General features: G+C 41.1%; 2 protein-coding genes across 3 annotated transcripts; both read right to left on the bottom strand.

Annotated features, from left to right (window-relative positions):
• Window positions 1-694: 694 nt before the first annotated feature.
• dbi (diazepam binding inhibitor (GABA receptor modulator, acyl-CoA binding protein)) lies at window positions 695-8,339 on the bottom strand. Its single transcript, XM_034885224.1, has 4 exons — window positions 8,211-8,339; window positions 7,015-7,132; window positions 6,113-6,175; window positions 695-967 (listed from the first exon to the last, which is right to left on the bottom strand). Exons 1-4 carry the CDS (start codon window positions 8,328-8,330, stop codon window positions 894-896), a joined length of 375 nt encoding a protein of 124 aa, XP_034741115.1. The 5' UTR covers window positions 8,331-8,339; the 3' UTR covers window positions 695-893.
• Window positions 8,340-11,392: 3,053 nt separating this feature from the next.
• c11h2orf76 (chromosome 11 C2orf76 homolog) lies at window positions 11,393-20,279 on the bottom strand. 2 transcript variants are annotated; one of them, XM_034885222.1, is made up of 6 exons: window positions 20,007-20,279; window positions 19,879-19,929; window positions 18,826-18,863; window positions 15,190-15,271; window positions 11,550-11,673; window positions 11,393-11,500 (listed from the first exon to the last, which is right to left on the bottom strand). In XM_034885222.1, exons 1-5 carry the CDS (start codon window positions 20,134-20,136, stop codon window positions 11,597-11,599), a joined length of 378 nt encoding a protein of 125 aa, XP_034741113.1. In that variant the 5' UTR covers window positions 20,137-20,279; the 3' UTR covers window positions 11,393-11,500; window positions 11,550-11,596. The 2 variants fall into 2 exon arrangements, with proteins under 2 accessions (XP_034741113.1, XP_034741112.1); XM_034885221.1 differs by having other exon boundaries at window positions 11,393-11,673.
• Window positions 20,280-20,899: the final 620 nt, after the last annotated feature.

The raw sequence follows: 20,899 nt of genomic DNA, 5'->3' as shown, positions 1-20,899 counted from the left end.
ATGTGATTGGCTGCTTAGAAATTAAGTGTTAATGAGCAGTTGGACAGGTGTACCTAATAAAGTGGCCGGTGAGTGTAGATCTCATGTCATTATCTGTTCATCGTTCCCCGTTGTTGATGAGGTCATCAGAAGATAACTGGCCTACACACTGCAGCTGGCAGACCTAATGTAAATGTAAATGTAAATGTGCTGTATTTATATAGCGCTTTTCCAGTCTTAACAACTGCTCAAAGCGCTTTTACATCTACAGGAAACATTCACCATTCACACACATTCATACAATGTGGCCGGGGCTGCCGTACAAGGTGCCACCTGCTCATCAGATAAACATTCACACACATTCACACTCCGATGCGCAGCATCGGGGGCAACTCGGGGTTCAGTGTCTTGCCCAAGAACACTTCGACAATGACTGCAGGGGCGGGGATCGAACCACCAACCTTCCGATTGGCAGGCAACCATGTGAACCACAATGTCATGGTAACAGGGCCAGGTCAAAGCAGCTTTGTAGTAAAGTGTAAACTGAGAGATAGGAACTCAGCAGCATTAAGTTAGTAGTTAATAAATGGTTTGGGATCAAATGCCCTGCAACCATCCATACAATGGAAATCATTTCAGTCTGTCTGACATGTCAATAATGCTTAATTTGTGGAACTAGAAACATTAATACAGTTAGAGTAGACCAAACAACATGGAGTAGAAATATTTTTTTATATTGAAATGTCAGGATTCTGCACAGATACAATGGTTGAAGTATGATGCTACTCTAGTGGAGGACACTTAGTGGTTCTTCACTAGCCCCCCCCCGTCTTAGTTGCGGAAGGACAAACTCGCTGACTTTAAGGCGTTTCCCGGCATGGTGTTGCTCTCAGGCCGGCAACCACCATGTGTCTTTAGATTCCATACTTCTCCTTCAGCTGCTCCACCAGGCTGACGTACTCCGCCATGGCATCCTCTTTGCTCTTGCCTGAAATTAGTAAAAGAAAAGGAAAAATTAAAAAAAACTATTCAAGTTCATTCATGATAATGCATTTTAATTTAGGTTTATGCAGATCATACGTCTATCCCTAAAAATGATTATGACAGCAACGACATTATGCCGTTTCACTGTGGACACTGTTGGGGGCGGCTGTGGCTCAGTGGTAGAGCGGTTGCCTGCCAATAGGAAGGTTGGTGGTTCGATCCCCGCCCCTGCAGTCATTGTCGAAGTGTCCTTGGGCAAGACACTGAACCCTGAGTTGCCCCCGGTGCTGCGCATCGGTGTGTGAATGTGTGTGAATGTTTATCTGATGAGCAAGTGGCACCTTGTACGGCAGCCCCGGCCACAGTGCATGAATGTGAGTGAATGGTGAATGTTTCCTGTAGATGTAAAAAGCGCTTTGAGCAGTTGTTAAGACTGGAAAAGCGCTGTATGAATAGAGTACATTTACCAGGAAACGTGCCAGATTTCGTAGCTCTTCAGGAGACTTTTGTGAAAAGGAAAGGTATAGTGCTGATAATATTCTAATTAATGAACCGATCTAGATGTTTTTAGCCTGTTTAGCTGCTGCCCCCATACACAGCAAGACATTGATTAACTTCCATGTTTGTTCTCTTGCCTGCCTCTCCAAACTAAACACACACACACACACACACACACACACACACACACAGTCTCTGTGCAGTTGTATTCAGTTTAAATCTGTGAACTTTGAATCATAATCTAAACATATTCTTATGATTGTCGTACTTGCAATCACACAATGATACACAGATTACATGTTTGTGTGGAGTGATAGGGAGCTAGTGCACCATCACAGTAGATGCCAGGTGAAGGGGTTGGGGGTATTATTCCCCTCCTTTTGCTCCCTTTTGGTTGGTTGAGTAGTGTTTTGGAGTGAAGGATAAAGGAGTGCTTGTATTGTTTTTTTTTGTTGTGCAATTTCCCCAGGACGTGTGCGTATTTGCTCCGGAACGGCAGCAGAGTCAATAGGTTTCCATTAAAGTCAATGTGTGTATTTCTACCTGCTGCGGAAGAGCTGTGATCCAACTCAGTCCCAGAGCTTCTATTTTTGCCGGATGCCGAAGAACTCCGAGGCAATTCAGCCCACGGCAGATAGTTTCTCTATTCCTCTAGATGAAAACAAACTGTTGTTGGTTTTGTGATTCTATTCTACATGAATTTGTCAAATCTTCTGGGTCCTCACGACTTCAGCTGTCAGTCAAGGCTGCAGCCATTCCAACAAATCCGGACCTGGGGGTATTGACGGACAACGGAGCACGGAGGCGACACACAGTGGAGCGGATTTGCAGACGTTTTGCAAACGGTGGAAATTACAAGTAAAGCGTCTCACAGAGGGCATAAGTTGATGCTCTTCATGTAAAACATGAGTAGGGTTCATGGTGATTTTCTTCACAAGTCTGAGGGTTCATTTGGTCCAGCTGTTGATGAAGGCATTTTCCACAGATGTGACCTACCAACTTGAAGCAGATCCCCGGAAACAATAGAAACCTGGTTTTCAGTTTGACTGAGAGGCCACTGAACCAGACAGGACCTCCGTACTGCAGGACACTTTGAATGGTAGAGTAGAAGAATAGGTTGAGGATTTCCTCCAAATAATAGAAGCCTCCTTAAAAAGTAGATCCTCTGTTGAACTTTATTGTAGATAAAATCCACATGGTGGGTCTAGGACAATATGTTTGTTTTAAGGATTGATTGTAGGGCTGTTGGAACAAATTCCAAAAGTCGAATATAATTTGAATAATAAAAAATATCAATACTTTTCAAACACTGAAATTTCTGTTCAAATGTTATTTTTTTGGTGAGTAGGTTGGGAAACGTTAGCTCACCTCCCTCTTCTCATGTCACATCAGATGAACAATAAGTTACGGGAGTGAGAAAGGCAAGGCATTGTAATAACGTTACGTATCGAGTAACGTTAGTGAAAGGCTGTGACTGGAAAGTGGAAGAAGGATAGGAAATGGTTTTAACATGTCTTTAGAATCCAAATCCACCGAAGCAAAATGCTGTCAATAGTTAGCTCATTCTGGGTTCCTAACTGCGTCATGTGTTATGAGATTAGCTATGAACTTCAAGTAGACAGCTAGCTAAAGGTAATGCTTGTTCTGTCCTCCGATAAATGTTTGATATAGGTTAATTAATTTAAAATATTTAGTAATAGTTTGTAGGGTAGATTTTTTATGAAATACACGGCACCTGACACTTTTACAATTTCGTAACTAGTAATAATAGAATAAGTACGCTAGAAGACACATGGTGAATCTCTGAGTTACGTAGACTATTGATTTTTTCACACGCCCACGACAGCATTTGACTGTAAGTTAAGTACTTCTGTCATTACTTAACCCACATTCTTCATGTAGTTGTATAGTCACTGAAATATTCAAAATAATGAATTCATGTTATCTGTTGTGTTTGTATGCTAGCAATGCCACTGGGATATTAATGCTAGTGCATTGCGTATGAATTTACGTTGTATGCTACCAATGCTATTCTGATGTTTATGTAGCCTGTAATATGTGAATGGGCAGTTAGCACATTGTTCATGTGTTGTATATGAATAGTTAAAGATAGCTTAGGAGGCCATAGCTACTTGCTGTACAAGAGACTAAGCTTTTGTCTTTTTCCCCTTTCGGTTTAGTTTTAACTTGTCTATTTCACCTGCCTGAAGTCAATAAAAGGGAGCTGGCGCTCATCGTCCTGGCTAATGAATTACAACAATACCCTCCAGCTCTCAATAATTAGCTTTGACTTCATTTATTACCTTCTAACTAGCTTTTTTCTCAGCAACAAGACACTCTGCAAGAAACAGGTTGCTTATAAATCACTGAAATAGTAGAAACAGCACCGTTTAGCTTAGCTAGTTATCAATGCTATTAGCATTGTGGCTAACACTTTTGTTACTTAGTTTGGGTGTGCTTTCTAACATGATGTCGTTGTGCTAACCAAGCACGGATAACCTTAACAATAGTTAGATAATGTTTCATTCCAGAGTTCTCTGCTGATTTGTGTTTGTCGCTGTGTGATTGCGGTGGAAAATTACGTAAACAGAGAACACCGTGCCAGAAATGCCATACGCCATGATGTAGGTTCCCATCAAGACCAGCTGATATTGGAAGTCTCTCTAGTGGTCAGAATGTGTAGCAACAAATACATGCTTGTAGTGGACAATGCATACGCCTGAGTAGTGTAGTACATATTAATAACAGGCTACATTTGAGCCGCACACGCACGCACACACACACACACACACACACACACACACACACACACACACACACACACACACACACACACACACACACACACACACACACACACACACACACACACACACACACACACACACACACACACACACACACACACACACACACACACACACACACACACACACACACACACACACACACACACACACACACACACACACACACAGCTGTAGTTAACTGTGACTGGAACAACATGGGTGTCTTGTGTGGTTTAGACAATTATCTACTCTGTTTTGAGAGTGTTTATTAGGAGAGGATTACAGTCATACAACTGAACCCTTTTGTTCACACTGTCCAGATAAAGGTCTGGCTCCTTCCCCGCCAGCAGTGCTACTAGATCCGTATCTAGTGGTTAGGCACAATTGTAACAGTCATTTGTGTAAAGGGTAAAAGACATTAGGGAGCTAACACAGCCTTGTGGAGCAGCGCAGCATGTTGTTACCAGGGGGGAATAGATGCTGTTAACCTGAACCAACTGTTGCCTATTGATGAGAAAGTGGAAGTACCAATGGATGAGATTTGGGTTTATCTCCATCTGATGCATTTTAGAAAGCATTGTGTCTGTATGGCTGTTTTATGTTGAATGCAGAGCAGAAGTCAATGAAAAGCACTCTGGCATATGGTTTTATTTTCTGTGCATTGAGGGGTCCGTTTCAGGAAGGTGGTTTAACAAACTGAGTCAAACCCTGAACTCTGAGACACCACAAAATACACTTTCACTGCTATGCTGACAACTCCTTTCTCATCAGTATCCCTTCTAAGCTCACTAACAGCCTCCAACTCGTTCAGAACTCTGCTACTAGAATCCTCACTGGTACCAGATCATCTAAACACCTCACACATATCCTTATCAATCTACACTGGCTCTCTGTGCACTACCGGATTGAATTTTAGACCTCCTCATTACCTACAAAGCACTCCATAATCTCGCACTCAGCTACATTTCTGACCTCCTACCAGACCCTTCTCGCTCCCTCTGCTCTTCCTCTACTTGCACACCCACATTCCGCCTCTCCACCATAGGGGCCAGGGACTACAGCTTTTCTGCACCAAAACTCTGCAATGCCTTTCCCTCCCAAATTGGACAGACACAGTCAATTCATTTAAAACAAAATGTTGAAGAACTCTGCTGCTAGAATCCTCAGACAGATAGCCTTTCTAAGATACAAAAGGTATATTTTTAAGAAAGTTTAAATCTGCACAGTACTATATTGCCATAAAAACTCTCCCAACACACTATTTTACTGCTTTACTGACATTTCTTAGCACTTTTCAGATGTCTAGTTTGTTAAATGCATTTCTATGAAGCTAAATGTATTCTATTGCATTCTCTTCTGTTTGCCCTCTTACACATGTAAGATGTCCTTGCGTATCTAGAAAAGGGTCTGCCAAATGACATCTCTCCCAGGTTTAGACACACTAGGTGTCAAACACTGCTGTGGTTGCATGTTTCCAAGACACATACACGCAACATGATGGCTGTCCACTACAAGTCAGCCACTGTCCACCGACGGTGTCCGAGGCTCGTAGTCAACTAGGACTCCGTTGCCTGCTGCTCAGTTAAGGGTTGGTGATCTGTTAGTGAGTATCAACTCTCAGTCAGAAGACAACTTTAAGTTAGCTTCCCTAGTACATTGCTAACATTGTGAAAATCACGTTATTACAGAAAAGATAGTTTTCTGTCAAACAATTAACAGATTATGGGCCTTCCATTGTGATGTCACAGGAGCTGCTTGCAGTGCTTATCAACCTTTAGCCAGATCAAAGTGTGGGAGTGGGCAATGTCTCTCACACACACACACTTCGTAGAGCACCACCACCTACAGGACTCAACATGTACCTTTCTGCTTCTCCCAGGCATCCCATTTGGCTTTACCGGTAAAATCAAACATCCCTGGACGACCTACACACACACACACAAGACACACACACGCACACGCACGCACACACACGCACACACACGCGGGAGAGAAATAAACCACATGTTAGCAAAGAGCTTAGGTACAGGAAGTCAAAAAGCCTCTGTAGGAACTGGCCTGCTACTCTCCTCAGGGACTTCTATCAACCTTTGTTTTACATACATCCACTCACCAACAGTTTTACATCCATTCATTAACCATTATTTTTCAGATTAATCTAAGTGGATAACCTTTTGGTTTACTTAAGGTATAAACAAAACTTTTTCCATTAATTCCATTAACCTTTAATTCAAGTAATACAATATTGTTGTATATAATAATATACAGAATGATCTCATGAAAAGATGTATGTATGACACGAAATGTCATGAGCTCCTCATGCTGCCATGGTCTAAAATCATCTGGCCAAAGAACTTCAGTTGAATTAGCCGACTAACTCTGGGACATTTACAGAAATGTTAATTGTGTCCTTTATAAATAAAGGAAATACAAATATATTTTATGCCATTATTGGCGTGTTACCAAGATGCATACAAATTTTTTTTTAATGCATAAATCAACGGCATTTGGCCTCCATTGACTTACATTACATTGCGATAGTGTGTGCATTTAAGCCGTAGCAAGTAGTACAAAAAGGACAAAAATACGCAAAGGGAAAGTGCTTCTAATAGACTTCCCTGGACTCCGTCGTAAACAATGGCGTCACATTGTCCATTTCTTATACTGTCTATGGTTCAGAGTCCCATGTGAGAGTGAGACGCTGTGTTCAGAGTTGCAAGTGAGACGCTGTGTTCAGAGTCCCGTGTTCAGAAGGCTTCCTCACCTGCGTTGACATCCCCGACAGTGGCCTGCTTGAACAACGAGTAGACCTGCAGCATCTCTTCATCGGCTGGCTTGGCCTTCAGCTGCTTCACCTCAGCTGCTGCAGCATCAAACTTAGCCTGCCGGCCAGAGCCAAACACGGGTCAAAGCTCAGAATTGCAAACATGTGAACTGTGATACCTGTAGCCTAAAGAGACGACTGACATGATAATGTGAGGCGTTTGTGTCGATGGCTGCTGGTTCTGCCTTTACAGCACAGTTAATAACCACCACTAACTCACTGCAACACACCATGGCACAACCAAGTGGTACTCAAAATATTAGGAACACTCATCTTTAATTTAAAAGAGAAAAAAAAACTATTTCAGTTGCAATAAAATAGGAAACATATGCTGTTTAGCACGGTTTAAACAAAATATGTCTTCTGTTATTTATTCTGGTCATGAGTAAATCGTATCAGGAACTTAATATTGTTAATTAACTTAATTGTTGTTTGTATCATTACATCTCTAAAAGACGATGTACTATCCGTTTATCAGCGCCAGCCCCAGGTTTAAAAAAAAAAAGTGCACAAACACACACAAGCTTCCATTTATGCTAAAAGAAAAATTGCTTTTTGCATTGCTCATTAAGAGAAGCACTAGAGATTGTGACATGAATAAAGATAGTAAAAAAGATAATTCACTAGATAACTTGTCACCGTTTACAGTACAGGATGACCCCTCGGCTGTAGGACAAAGGTCAGAGCTGGCCTGAACGTGTCAGACTCTGGACTGTCAGCTGACCCATAGGACTGCAACCCTCCAACATATCAACAAAGTTTGAACTCATGGTACTAACAGTATCTTCCTAACCAAAGTCAAACTGTCCTATTAGCGGTAACGTTCCTGCACAGATGCCTTACGGAGAGAAGGATAGCGGTGCACTGCAAGTCCTATCACACTATCAAAAACTAGCATATCTGATTCACCAAGGTAGCTATCTAACTCTAGCTAATGGCCAAAGAACATCCACTCGCCAACAGCTGCTCCGAGTCTACGTGAACTCGGTTACTCGGGGCTCGGTTAACGGTAGCTAAAGCTCTAGCATCAGCTAACGTTAGCGGCTTACTCTGGGCCGCGGGGTAAGAACAGACCTGTGTAGGGTTAATAACGGAGTGTTAACTAACGGTAACTGCTTCCCTAACTCAAGCCTTACCTGGAGCTCCGCCATGGTTAGAAAGGGATCTGACTGACTAGACGGATTGGGACGATGGGGAATGAAGTCCACTAAAGTTCCCGGCATGCAACTGCTGCCGAACACGGAGCGACCCCACATCAAATCTCTAGCCTATGGCCGAACCCGCTTCGACTCGTGCCTGCCTTGCCCTTCATACTATTGGCTGACTCCAGCACTGACTGAGATGGGGTGAACATTGTAGCCAATCACGCCTAAGGTGCGTAATCGTTAAGGATCCATTGTATAATATTATGCAATTTATTTTATTCAGTGGATTTAAATTCATAAATTGGCCAAGAAGATTAATTACAAGCACTAATCCACAATTTTAGAAAACAACTATGTATCCATTATATGCACACATATCTAACATAGGATGAAGCCCCACACCAGACATAGGAAAAATATACAGAAAGTATTGTAAGAAACACGAAGAAATAATTAGTTATTATAATAATAGTTATAATACAAATATATTTACACGATAAACCACATTATATAAATAAACATTATATATACCTAGATATACTGATGAGTAAGGTGCAGATGAATAGAAACGGCATATTGCACAGTTGGAGGTGACACAGAGTGGTGAGAGGTGTTGCCCATGATTGATGCCAGCTTGACCAGAGACCAGAGAACCAGAAACACCACCTTCAACACTTTCAACTTCAAGTGATCTTGGTGGTGAGCGTGAGGAAGTAGACCACCCCTGGCCCCAATTAGAACACAATACTTATACTTTTAATTTCATGTTCTCTTAAAACATCCATGGTAAATCACAACACTTACCATTATCACATCCATAATTACACTTGTGCTTTCCATAAACGGTCATTGCTGCAGCCTATCATTTCAGTTGCAACCCTGGTAGTGGGATGCGATCACGAGAGCAAAAAATAATCTATACGTTATTCCCTCAATTGAAAATTTATATTTCATAAAGATACTCATCAGGGAATGTTATTGGGTTTGTCGCTAAATATTTGAACTTTTATGAGCACACCTCTCTCTGGGCCCTGAGCTCCAGCAGATCTTCTAAGAATGGTGACGTATTGATTGGTCAGTTGATCTCTAATCTCCAACACAACCCTGCTCTTGAGCAGGTTAGGTGTTTAGCATAAATTACCACGCAATTTAATCCAGTAACAAGTGATCCACTGTTACAGAAAACCTTCGGTTGACAGCTTTGGCCCTTTTTGTACAGGAAGTCTGTGTTTTTGGACCAGTCCAGTTTGTTGTTGAGGTGAACACCCAGGTATTTTTTATATCGCCACCACCTCTATGTCGACACCCTGGTTGTTCACTGGAGTAGTACCGGGTAATAGTTCCTGCAGAAATCACCAATACCTGCTTTTGTCCTGCTGGCATTGATGTGAAGGTGGTTTGAGTCACACCAGTTGGCAAAGTCCCTGATGACCTCCCGGTATTCCTGATCGTTCTCCTCTGATACCCTCCCAACAATGGCAGTATCATCAGAGAACTTCTGCATGTGACAGTTGCTTGGCTGAAGTCCGCTGTATACAGGGTGAGAAGAGGAAACGAGCAAGCACTGTACCCTTTGGTGCTCCTGTTGCTGCTCATCACCATGTCAGACACACAGTCCTGAAGCCTCACATACAGTGGTCTGTCAGTGAGTTAACTGATGGTCCATGCAGACAGATGGGGGTCAACTCCAGCTTCCAATAGCTTCCCCCAGAGCAGTGATGGTTTAATTTTATTGAAAGCACTGGAGAAATAAGAAACCTCTGTGTGACCCTCACAAAGTGCCCCCAGTGCTTCCAGATGTGACAAGGATCTGTTTAATAGATATACTGAACAAAATTATAAACGCAAACATTTCTATTTTTTGCCCCCTTTTTTCATGAGCCAAACTCAAAGATCTAAGACTTTTTCTATGTACACAAAAGGCCTACACCATTGAATGTGAGCATTTGCCCACTCAAGTAGGTTACAGGTTGCAGCCCTCCACACGTGTTAAATTGAATAAATACAACAGCAACATTTTTAAAAAGATTATTTTTGGGGCAATTTGAGCCTTTATTTTTGACATGCAGCAAAGAGCTGTTGGTAGGAGTCGAACCCAGGCCACTGCATTGAGGAGTAAACCTCTATATATGGGCGCCTGATCTACCAACTGATCTGAGCTATCTGGGCACCCAACAACAATCTTTCACAGGGTAACTATTATATAGCATTTTCAGATTAATAATTGTATTCTGTGATTCTACTTTATTTTTTAAAAAAATACATAATTCTTCTCATTCTGTCCATGGCTGCAGCTCCTGTATTCACCCTCTTTATGAGACACTATGTAAGAGTGCCTCTCTTTTCAAGAAGCCCAGTTGGCTCTGAGTTTTTCCTGGAATGTGCGTTTCACTAGATGCAGTTAGTATATTGCAGGACTTTAGACCATTAAAAATAACCAATAAAGGCTTCTACAAAACATTACACAACTGCACATGTCCAAACAGTAAAGGGACAGGAATTGGGGAGAAATTACTAACATTGACCGCCAAGATTAGCTACAGTTATGTGGCGTGCAGGTACTTTGTTAGATTATTTAACGAAGCAGCACTTTCTTCCGTCAGGAATCATAGATAGGCTTCTGAACCAAACACTGCCCAATTGGACATGTTTCAGCAATATGCAACTCTAGAATGTGTAGCATTTAACATTGGCAGGTAAGATTTCATCTTTTATTGTCATTAGCATGTAGCTACTATAGTTAGCAGTGAACACTTATAGACTATAACAGCAATTTCTACAGTCAAAAATTTAGGTTAAAGTTTTTTGAACCAAATACTCCATAACCAGAAATGTTTAGGAGTAATGTGACCTCAAATTGGGGAGAATTTAACAACACTTACACTCAAGATGACATCTTTTATTTCTGTTAGCATGTAGCTACATGCAACAATGTTAACACCAAGAGCAGAAGTAAAGTTGGGACAGCTCCACATCAAAAGGAAATCAAATATCATGCAGTGTTGCTCGGACCTTTGGTCATTTGTTCATCCGTCAACAGAAGGCCCGGGTGAATCAGTCCCTGAGAGAAAGGGCTTTTCTAATCCAGTCAAAAATTGAGCATTGAGCATTTCAATTCCTACATTTACTGTGTTAATACACTTTGAAAAACACTCTTGTGTTCATCTGAAATCTTCATCTGTCTGAGAACTTTATTATTCAGCATATATTCATTACAAACAATGAAAATTAATGTCCATGGTCACAACTACCGGAAGAAAAAAATTATAAAAACAAACAAACATAGAAATAAAGATAATACGCTTTACTTTTAAAAACAAGCCGACAAATTAAAACTGTCATGGAAACGTGGTTGTTAAGCTTAAGTAATACTGAGGTCACCAAGCAGTTTGGGGATTGGCTTTATAGACGCTGTAGTCTTCCTGTCTAAAGAAGGCCACTTCTGTTTCATTGGCTGAAACAACAAAACACAAAAGGGTTCAAATTAACTCTGGAACAACACTCAACCACTAGCAGCAGATCCTGGACAGTCCCATCCTATCGTTCTGGAAATAGATCTTAATGCCTTAAAGGTCCCATGACATGGTCCTCTTTGGATGCTTTTATATAGACCTTAGTTGTCCCCTAATACTGTACCTGAAGTCTCTTTTATATAGACCCCTTAGTGGTCCACTAATACTGTAGCTGAAGTCTTTTTTTATATAGTCCTTAGTGGTCCCCTAATACTGTATCTGAAGTCTGAAGTATGTGCAATTTCTGAGTCTATAGCTTTTGAGGAGGGGGGGGGGGGGGGCAAGGTGGAGACTGGGGGTGTGGCCTCAACCAACTGCCACTTTGCTCGTTTTAAATTCATGATGTCTCTCTCTCATGTGTGGGCAAAAAAAGGTGGAGTTAACCTTGCCCCTAATGACCTCATAAGGGTCAAGATTCCACATCGGCCCATCTGGGCTTTCATTTTCTTATAGGCAGAGCAGGATACCCGGGGCTCGGTTTACATCTTTTGCCATTTCTTTCCAGGGGTTAGGGTTAGTTATTTCATGGATCAAGGATACTATGCATCCTGATAAAGTTCTCTTTGCCTTTGGAATTAAAATAGACCCACATCATCACATACCCTTCACCATACCTAGAGATTGAAGTAGGGTACTTTCCATAAAATCATCTCTCAATGCAAATCAAACCAGCTATTATGCTAACTGAAATAAAACCATGCCAATAAGTCCAATTAAAAATAAAAATCTGCCTGCCTCTATTGGAATTTAACACAAGGATGTACTTACTCATGCCTTTGTACAATGCTTTTAAAAGGACAATTCTGGTCCATTCCAACACGTAGCTCTGTTGTTTGTAAATTTGGAGGTCTGTCAGTACAGAGAAAAACTAAAACAATCAGTGCTGTCTACACAGAGTTATGCTCCTGCTAGAGTTAGCACTCAACAGGTTTAAACAGGGCACATTGTAAACGTGTTTTTTGCCTTGTTCAAAATGTAATTAAAATCCACCATGTGCAATGATTCTTTGAGTGAACGCAGTGAATCTGAGTGGAGTAAATGTGAAAGAAATACATGAAAGTTGTGCTAAGTCATCTGTGTTTAGTTCCGGTGTTGAGGCAGTTAGAGAGCTTAGGAACCGTCTACAAACTACAACACAGAAAAGAGATGAAACTAAAATATGTAGGCTGTCAATTTAATGATGACATAAGGTTAAGTCTTCAAACTTACCTCAATTATAACTTGTCTCTTGATAGTTGTACTACAGCACTTACTTTAAAAAATATGCGTATGCTTATTTTTGAAAATATGTTTATATCTCTTATCAGTGTTGTAGCTTGTAGAAGATCCAGAAGCACTCCTTGCTCCAAAACAGTAGCTAAACTTAGCTGAATTAACACAACTTTCATCCATTTCTTTCACACCTAGAGCAGTCCAATTCACAGTGTTCACTCCGAAGGAATCACTTCACACAGCTAGGCACTTTTAATGACATTTGAATCATGTTTAGAGACTAAAAACACGTTTAAAACTTTCCCTGTTTCAGCCTGTTGGGTGCCAACTCTAGCAGGAGGATAACTGTGTAGGCAGCACCGATTAGTTTAGTTTTTCTCTCTACTGACAGCACTCCAAATTTACAAACTACAGAGCTACGTGTTGGAATGGTATGGAAGTCTCCTTTAAGAAAGGACACTTAAAAAAAAAAAAAGGTTAAGGCATTAAGATCAATTTCCAAAAGATGATAAACTTTAGCATGGGTTCATAAACTTATGAGCACCACTGTACCATTTTCTATTAAGAACTCTAGCCTGACAATATGTCAGGCTAGAGTTTGGGGAAAATGTGTACACAAATGTTTATATGCATACATCATATACATCTATCTATCTATCAATCTATCTATCTATATATATCTGTATATCAAACACTTTAATAAACAGGTACTATAGGCCTAGGTAAACAATACAATAACTATTACATTATTATAACCATTATTATGATAAAATAAAAGACTATAACGACAAAGCAGTTCATTGGGTCCAACTTTAGCTGATGCAGGGAATCTGAAAGTGTCTGCTATATACAGTACATTAGGACTGTCAAAAGGACTTGTCATTTTTGGACTTGTGATTTACACGAGTGCATTGTGTGATTTGGGCCTCAGGCTGCTCCGTAGTTTGTGAAACAGGGAGCAATGCAACAGTACTGTTGTGGTTGACAGAAACAGAAATGTTACTGGTTACCACTGGAGGACGGACAGTCTCAGAAATCGCTGGAGCTTTAAAAAATAGAAAACATTACACTTTGTTCAATTGAAACCCTAAATTTCAATTGAATTTAATTGAAGACACATCCCTTTAAACGCTGGAACACATCACTTTAAACCAAGGGGGTAAGCAAGCATCCAGAAAGTGTACCTCCTATGGGAAATTTCTAAGGCAAACAAGCGTCACCTTCTGCAAGCATCCCATTGACTGCCATTCATTCTGGCGTCACTTTGACCGCAAATTACTTTACATCTGAAGCGTTTTAGAAGCATTTGTCCATTGTTTATTTCTAAAGAAGCACCAATGTATAAAAGGCTCCATTACCTTGTATCTCACGTTAGACAAGGTAATGGCGTTTTGAAAATGTTGAGCGTTAATCATCAAGTTTACATTTTTCAACTTTATGGTAATGAATTATGACGCGGTTCAGCAGCAAGCAGTGGCTAACGCCAGCAACCAATTGGAATATAGAAGTCCTTCACGCTGAATGATTCCGGAGAAACATACGATACATTTTTATTCCTACCAAAACATTTGTTCTGAAAAAAATGGAGGAGAAGCTCTTCGTCACCGTTGCTGGGTTTCCTGTCATTTATGTTATGACGTTGTTTGCATATAGGGACCAGTTAAAAAAGAACGAGGCGTGGGATGAGTTGCTGCACACGCCTGTGATACTCGCCAAACTGATAACGGTCCTGGAGGGTGTCATGAACCCAAAATCTCAGAGTACGACATCTTCTCCGCAAATACAATTCAGCAGCAGCACCAAACACTACTTTGCGATGATCCATATTTATCCAGTGATAAACAGAGGAGAAGACTGCAATATTTACGAGAAGCGGGAATGCAATTCAGTTGCTCACACCGATTGACCAATTGCACTATATGAATGCCGCCACATCAGAGCAGCTGTTTTTATGAAAGTTTTCTTTTACTCTCAATGCTTTAAATGCTGGAAACCCATCCCTTTAAACGCTGGGAACACGTCTGTTTAAATGCTGGAAACACATCCCTTTAAACGCTGGAAACACGTCTCTAAACGCTGGAAACATATCCCTTTAAATCACATTTAAAACCAATACTAAATGTAAGTTATCTACGGACATTCATGAGCTCAATTTAAATACTGAATCAATAACAGCCCTTATATAGGTAGGTATGTAGGAAGTTTTAGTCCCTGAAAAAAGTACTCAGCAAGAACTGAACTCTTACCAACGCCAGCAGCTGTAAGGGTTTGGCTATCCTGCAGGATCAGCTTTTCATCGTCCTCTAAACTCATCACCAACTCATTAGTCTGTCAAAAAAGAAATGTTTATAGTGAGTTGGCAACAAGGATTTTTAAAGAAGCACACATTGACAACTTTAGCTGCTCTTACCGTATGTACACACTGCAACCGTCTTGAACTACGCAAAAAAACTATGGCCGCCCTATGTTGACGCTTGTCAAAAAGCACGGGGAAGTTTTCAGACATTTTGGCTGCTCTGACGTGGCAGGATTCGTATAGTGCAATTGGTCAATCGGTGGGAGCAACTGCATTGCATTCCTGCTTTCGTAAATATTTCAGGCTTCTCCTCTATGTGTATCACTGGATAATTATGAATCATCGCAAAGTAGTGTTTGGTGCTGCTGCTGTATTGTATTTCCGGAGAAGATGTTGTACTCTGAGATTCTGGGTTCATGACACCTTCCAGGACCGTTATCAATTTGGCAAGTATCACAGGCTGGTGCAGCAACTCATCCCACGCCTTGTTCTTTTTTAACTGGTCCCTATATCCAAACAACGTCATATCATAAATGACAGAAAACCCAGCAACGGTGATGAAGAGCTTCTCTTCCAATTTCTCGGAACAAATGTTTTGGTAGGAACTAAAATGTATCGTATATTTCTCCGGAATCAGTCAGCGTGAAGGACTTCTATATTCTGATTGGTTGCTGGCGTTAGCCGCTGCTTCCCGGTGAACCGTGTCATAGCTCATTACCATAAAGTTGAAAAATTTAAACTTTCTGAATGACGCTCAACATGCTCACAAAGCCATGCTGACAGATTTACCACTCCTTGCAGCTGAGAGAAGCTTCCATTGAAAAGGAATGACTTCCAGTAACTTTAGACGCTCAAGTCGGTGGCAATGTGAACGTACGGTTCTGACGTGGCGCCGTTCTATGTTTGACCAGGAGAAGCTCACGCAGCCACTGCAAGGCCAATACACTGACACTAGAAATCTTTATAAATTACATATTTAATGAAAGAATTTGTATTGTTAATTGGTCACAGCATTGTCTGTTAGTTAGCTCGCTCGTTAGCCTTAGCAGCGTGCAGGCAGAGCGAGCAGCCGTCAGACTAACCTAGTAATCTGTGAGTGGACCGTTTAGGGACGATGTGTCCGGCAGGTAACGTTAACTGGTCTCTATGTACAAACAACTTTATATCATAAACATATCAATAACTAACCCAGCAATGGCGATTACGAGCTTGTCCTCAGAATTAATGTTTTTGTAGGAACGAAAGTTTACATTGTTTCATTAGCACCTTAGCATTTTCTGCCTTGAACATAAGCTGCAGTTGGGGGCTTCCTGTCTCCACCATTTTCCTCTTCTCCTCTTATCATGCCCAGCACAATTGGTTTTTAACTCCTTTCTCAACAAAAGCTGGTTTTACATTTTTTTAAGCCGTATTACCACGGAGACCACACAACGCACTCTCGGTTTTTCGGCAAGGACCCTCTTTACTTTGCATCTGATTGGCTACAACTTATTTCATTGGTAGGTGGAAGTTTGATGATTGGTTAAACCTAGTGCATCAAAAAAAAAATCCAATCAGGACTTTAATTTTTAAAACATCTAAAACCATGGAGAAACACATTAGAAATGATATAGTAAACAAAAGAGTGTTAATCAAACCAGAATAAACAGTGTTTCACACTTTTTCTCCCACATTCTTTAAAGTAGTAGTCACCTGGAAAGTGGAAGGTTCCCAGTGTTGCTGAGCACTTGTTGGCTGCTTTGCCTTCAACTCATCCCACACCAGCCCGATGGGTTAAAGTGCTCATATTATGCTTTTCGCTGTTCATAATTGTATAGAGAGGTTATATCAGATTAGGTTTATATGGCTTAATTTTCAAAAACACCACATTTTTGTTGTACACATTGCGGCAGCTCCTCTTTTCACCCTGTGTGTTGCGCTCACATAACACAATAAAAGGGAAGGGAAAAACCCCAAAAGCATAATATGAGCACTTTAAGGTTGGGGGATTGTGGAGGCCAGGTCCTCATTTATGCCGTACAAACAAATTAAGATGCTGCGCTCTACGCAATCTGGATTTTTAAAAAGGAAACTTGATGGGAATATGTGCACTCCTCCACGGACACTGTGACCCAGGACTACACACAGAAATGGGGGGAACTGAGATACAACGACACTGACAGCAGTAACATGCTCCTGCTAGAACTATTAGTAATTTACAACTACATAATTGTGACATATTTAGCTAGCTCTTTAGATACAATCACATTTATAGGTATAAAAATGAACGCCATGCATAATGATGCACAATGTCTGGTGTTGGTGAAGACGTGGTAAATGGAGACAAACAGTAAGCGTCCAGTGGCAAAACCACTTGATGTCGGTATGAATGAATATTATTTGGGATGTTCCACAAACATTTATAGGCAACTATTGGCCTGACATAAGCTGCGCAACATTTAGAGTCATTGTGATTTATAAAAGGGAAACCGGCGTAGGGTTGTTCAATAAATAACAATATTTCTGTTCATACGCACTTCCTATGTTTTGTCTGTATGCCACTTTTGACACAAATTCGCTGCAAAGTTTAATAAATGAGAACCATGGGCTGCTTCTCAATCTCAGGAGTGCAAAGAATGCACTTGTGTTCTTGTGAAGAACGATCTTGCTGGTTGTTTTTGGAAGAATGAACACGCAAGTTCACAAGCACACAAACGCTGTTTGAGACCTGGTGTGGCGAGCGGCGAGAGTCAAGGGCAAGCTGAATTAGAAGAGCCACAACATAATGCTTTTCCTGGATTAATCCAAAGCCACACAGATGAAGCGTAACAAGTTCAAGGAGTGTAAGAAAAAGCTTCATGAGAGAGCAGGGTGAGTTTCAGAATCCTGTATCCTGCCAAACTTAAAGGTGATGGGATTGATATAGGAAAGGTAGTGATTTTTCGTGCAATGTGGGATTTGCTTTTATGTACAATTGGCTTAATTTTTTCCTCGGCTTTCTCATGGAATGAACTGCCGCTAATCTGGGTCCCTACTTCAACATTTTTCCTTATGTGTGACTCTGGTTGGACAATGTTTTTTCGGTAGCAGTGCCTGCAGATGGAGAAATGGATTATGGATCAAATAGACAAACTTTAAAGGGAATTGAACTGTGCAATGTTCATTGAGTATTTGGGATTTATCATTACAGCCCCGGCCCTGGGACACATACACAGTCAGCCCCCAGCCATCTAGCAGTCAGCATTTAACTCTGGTGCTAAGGATGCTAACGGCAGTTTACTGAACCGTTGGGAAACAGACCCAGGCACCAAAGTCAGAACAGCGGCCACTCGTAACGTTACACCTCCGTTAGCATTAACGGTGCCCACACCCCTTCGCTTTTAGCCGTGTTTACAGTTAGCTAAATTTAACAGACAAAAACAGAAATAAGGGACCAAAAGGACTACTAGTAATTTGAAGATGTAGTAGCACTTGATCTGGACAAGAAGGATAACTCAGGAGTTGGAAGGGGTGTGTTGCCCACCGCAACACAGATTCGTGCAGAGTGTCGCGATTTTGGTTTTATTTCCATATCCATACAGCCCTAATGAATATAAAAGATAGATACCTTTGCTCCATGTGCTTGGTGGATAATCTTCATTGTGTCTGAAAATACAAGAATGTAAGCAGATGCAGAGGTGATTTCGCCAGGTGCCATGCAGAACAAGCCAAATAGCTCAGACACACTGTATCCATTACATGAACATGTTTTGGGTGGTCAAAGTACATGAGGTACACAATTATAAATGCATTATTTGTAACCACAGAATTTATAATCAATACATGTGGTGATAACGAGTAGCTGCTGCCTCTGCCATCTGGAGATATCTACTAGTGTCTAGGGTGGTTGCACTCATATCTATCAAATCCAACTAAACTCTTTAATTACAACGATACAAATTCTGACTCTTCCAGAGTTAACATTTAAAGTCTTGTGTATCAGACATAAAAAGATTAGATGGGTATGAACTTTCTGATGTCAAATACGGCTGATAAAAACAAAGCAATTAATAGCAAGACCAGCCAAACATGGTCACTTTACATTTAATAATTTGTGCATAAATGTTGATGCTTGTATTATCTCTGAAAGCTAGAGCATCAAAAACCTTGGGTTTGAAGTTCGACATTTCCTTCTCAAATCAAGGCTATTGCCAAATAGGGGTGTTACGGTATGAAAATTTAACCTCACGGTTATAGGGACCAAATGTTCCCGGAGTTTTTAAAAGTGTGTTCAATATGTTCATAAAGCAATGAAATAGTTTTGAAGAATTTAACAGTGTTTATTATATAACAAAAATATAGGCAAAACTTTATCAAAAGTGCAACTTTTAACATAAAAGGAACGAGGGTTTAGCATGTAAACAGCTTGTTAGTCAGGAACATTTCCAATAATGCAGGTTTAATCCAAAATCCCTTTAATGTTGTATGTTGCTGCTGTGTATTGTTTATTATAACTGTTTGATGCTGTTCTATTGTTTTGTTGCTGTGTGTTATTTCTGTGTGCCTTTAATTGTAAAGTGCACTGAGACCATGTCTAATGGTGATTTTGCATTTTAAATGCATTTGATTGATGATTAACAGTAACTCTAGTGTAACACTAGCTAATGTGAGCAATACATACCATAGGCGTATTTCTTGAAAGGAGGAGTAAGCCCCGGCCGTGTTGCTATATCTGAAAGAAATAGAGGAATTCCCATGGGTAAAATGCTGTTTCATGACATGCTACAGTCTGTCATTGTGCTGACTCACCGTCTCTGACCAGCTGTATGAAGTCATGCACCGTCTGATCTAACTGGACTCCGTGAAACACTACTGGTTTAAAGTTTCGGTGCTCGAAGGAGCGGACCAGTCGCACGGTGACCACAGCTGGAGCGGCCATGTTCCGCTGCCTGTCCGCGGACAGCTCGGGGAAACTACCGCTGGCTCTGAGTGGTGTCACACAGCCACCAGCTTCCAGCTAACAGTTAACGTTAACACCTTCCAGCTACTAGCTAACGTTAACTATTAACAGCCAACAGCTTGCGTCAAGTTAGTCTGGCGTGGATGTCGGTGCACGATCCGTCCTGCCTGCACGATCTGTTCTGCGCATGCGCACGATGTTCACGCATGCGCCGAAGATGGTAGGCTCGTTCGAGATGAACAGCGCCTCGCATGTAAAGTGGACGAGAGCAGGCGGCAGCAGCGGGGGCGGGGACAGAAAGCTGCGGGAAAGTCGGACAGTTTCCATCCGATTCCAGCCGCCTTCAGGCTGGACAGGAAGTGACAAAAACACTGTGGTGCGATCCCGATTTAATAAAATATAATCAGACCCACATATCAGCTTGAACACTGTCTCCAGTTGTTTTAATTATAACAGAGTAGCTGGCAAAGTGCTCTAAATGTGATCTGTTGCTGATTTTAATGAACACACTGTAGATGATCCGTGATCTGATCAGATTTAGTCTCTCTGACTTCTAAACGTTACAATCAGCCACACAACACGTGTTCTGTACAGAATAAGTCTTCAAATCAGACAAATAGCAATTAAAATCCCTCCGATTCAAAAACTACAAAAGTTCATATGGAACGTCATCGTGGTTTAAACCAATCAGGTGTTAAATCAGCTGAGAAGCCGGCGTTTCCCATCATGCTCTGGGTCCGCC

Source organism: Etheostoma cragini, chromosome 11 (genome assembly GCF_013103735.1).
Source record: "Etheostoma cragini isolate CJK2018 chromosome 11, CSU_Ecrag_1.0, whole genome shotgun sequence".
Taxonomy (NCBI): Eukaryota; Metazoa; Chordata; class Actinopteri; order Perciformes; family Percidae; genus Etheostoma; species Etheostoma cragini.
The sequence above is the reverse complement of the archived record's forward strand: the minus strand, read 5'-3'. Positions and strand labels throughout refer to the sequence as shown.

Bases quoted from the DNA above. Each gene is read 5' to 3' on its own strand.
- dbi (XM_034885224.1), bottom strand. From the start codon at position 8,330: ATGTGGGGTCGCTCCGTGTTCGGCAGCAGTTGCATGCCGGGAACTTTA. The intron at 6,176-7,014 runs GTGAGGAAGCCT...GTGTGTGTGTAG, and splicing joins TGTCGGGGATGTCAACGCAG to GTCGTCCAGGGATGTTTGAT. The intron at 968-6,112 runs GTACATGTTGAG...TACTAATTTCAG, and splicing joins TGCCTGGGAGAAGCAGAAAG to GCAAGAGCAAAGAGGATGCC.
- c11h2orf76 (XM_034885221.1), bottom strand. From the start codon at position 20,136: ATGGCCGCTCCAGCTGTGGTCACCGTGCGACTGGTCCGCTCCTTCGAG. The intron at 19,930-20,006 runs GTGAGTCAGCAC...TATTTCTTTCAG, and splicing joins CATACAGCTGGTCAGAGACG to ATATAGCAACACGGCCGGGG. The intron at 11,674-15,189 runs GTAAGAGTTCAG...TTGTTGTTTCAG, and splicing joins CCTTACAGCTGCTGGCGTTG to CCAATGAAACAGAAGTGGCC.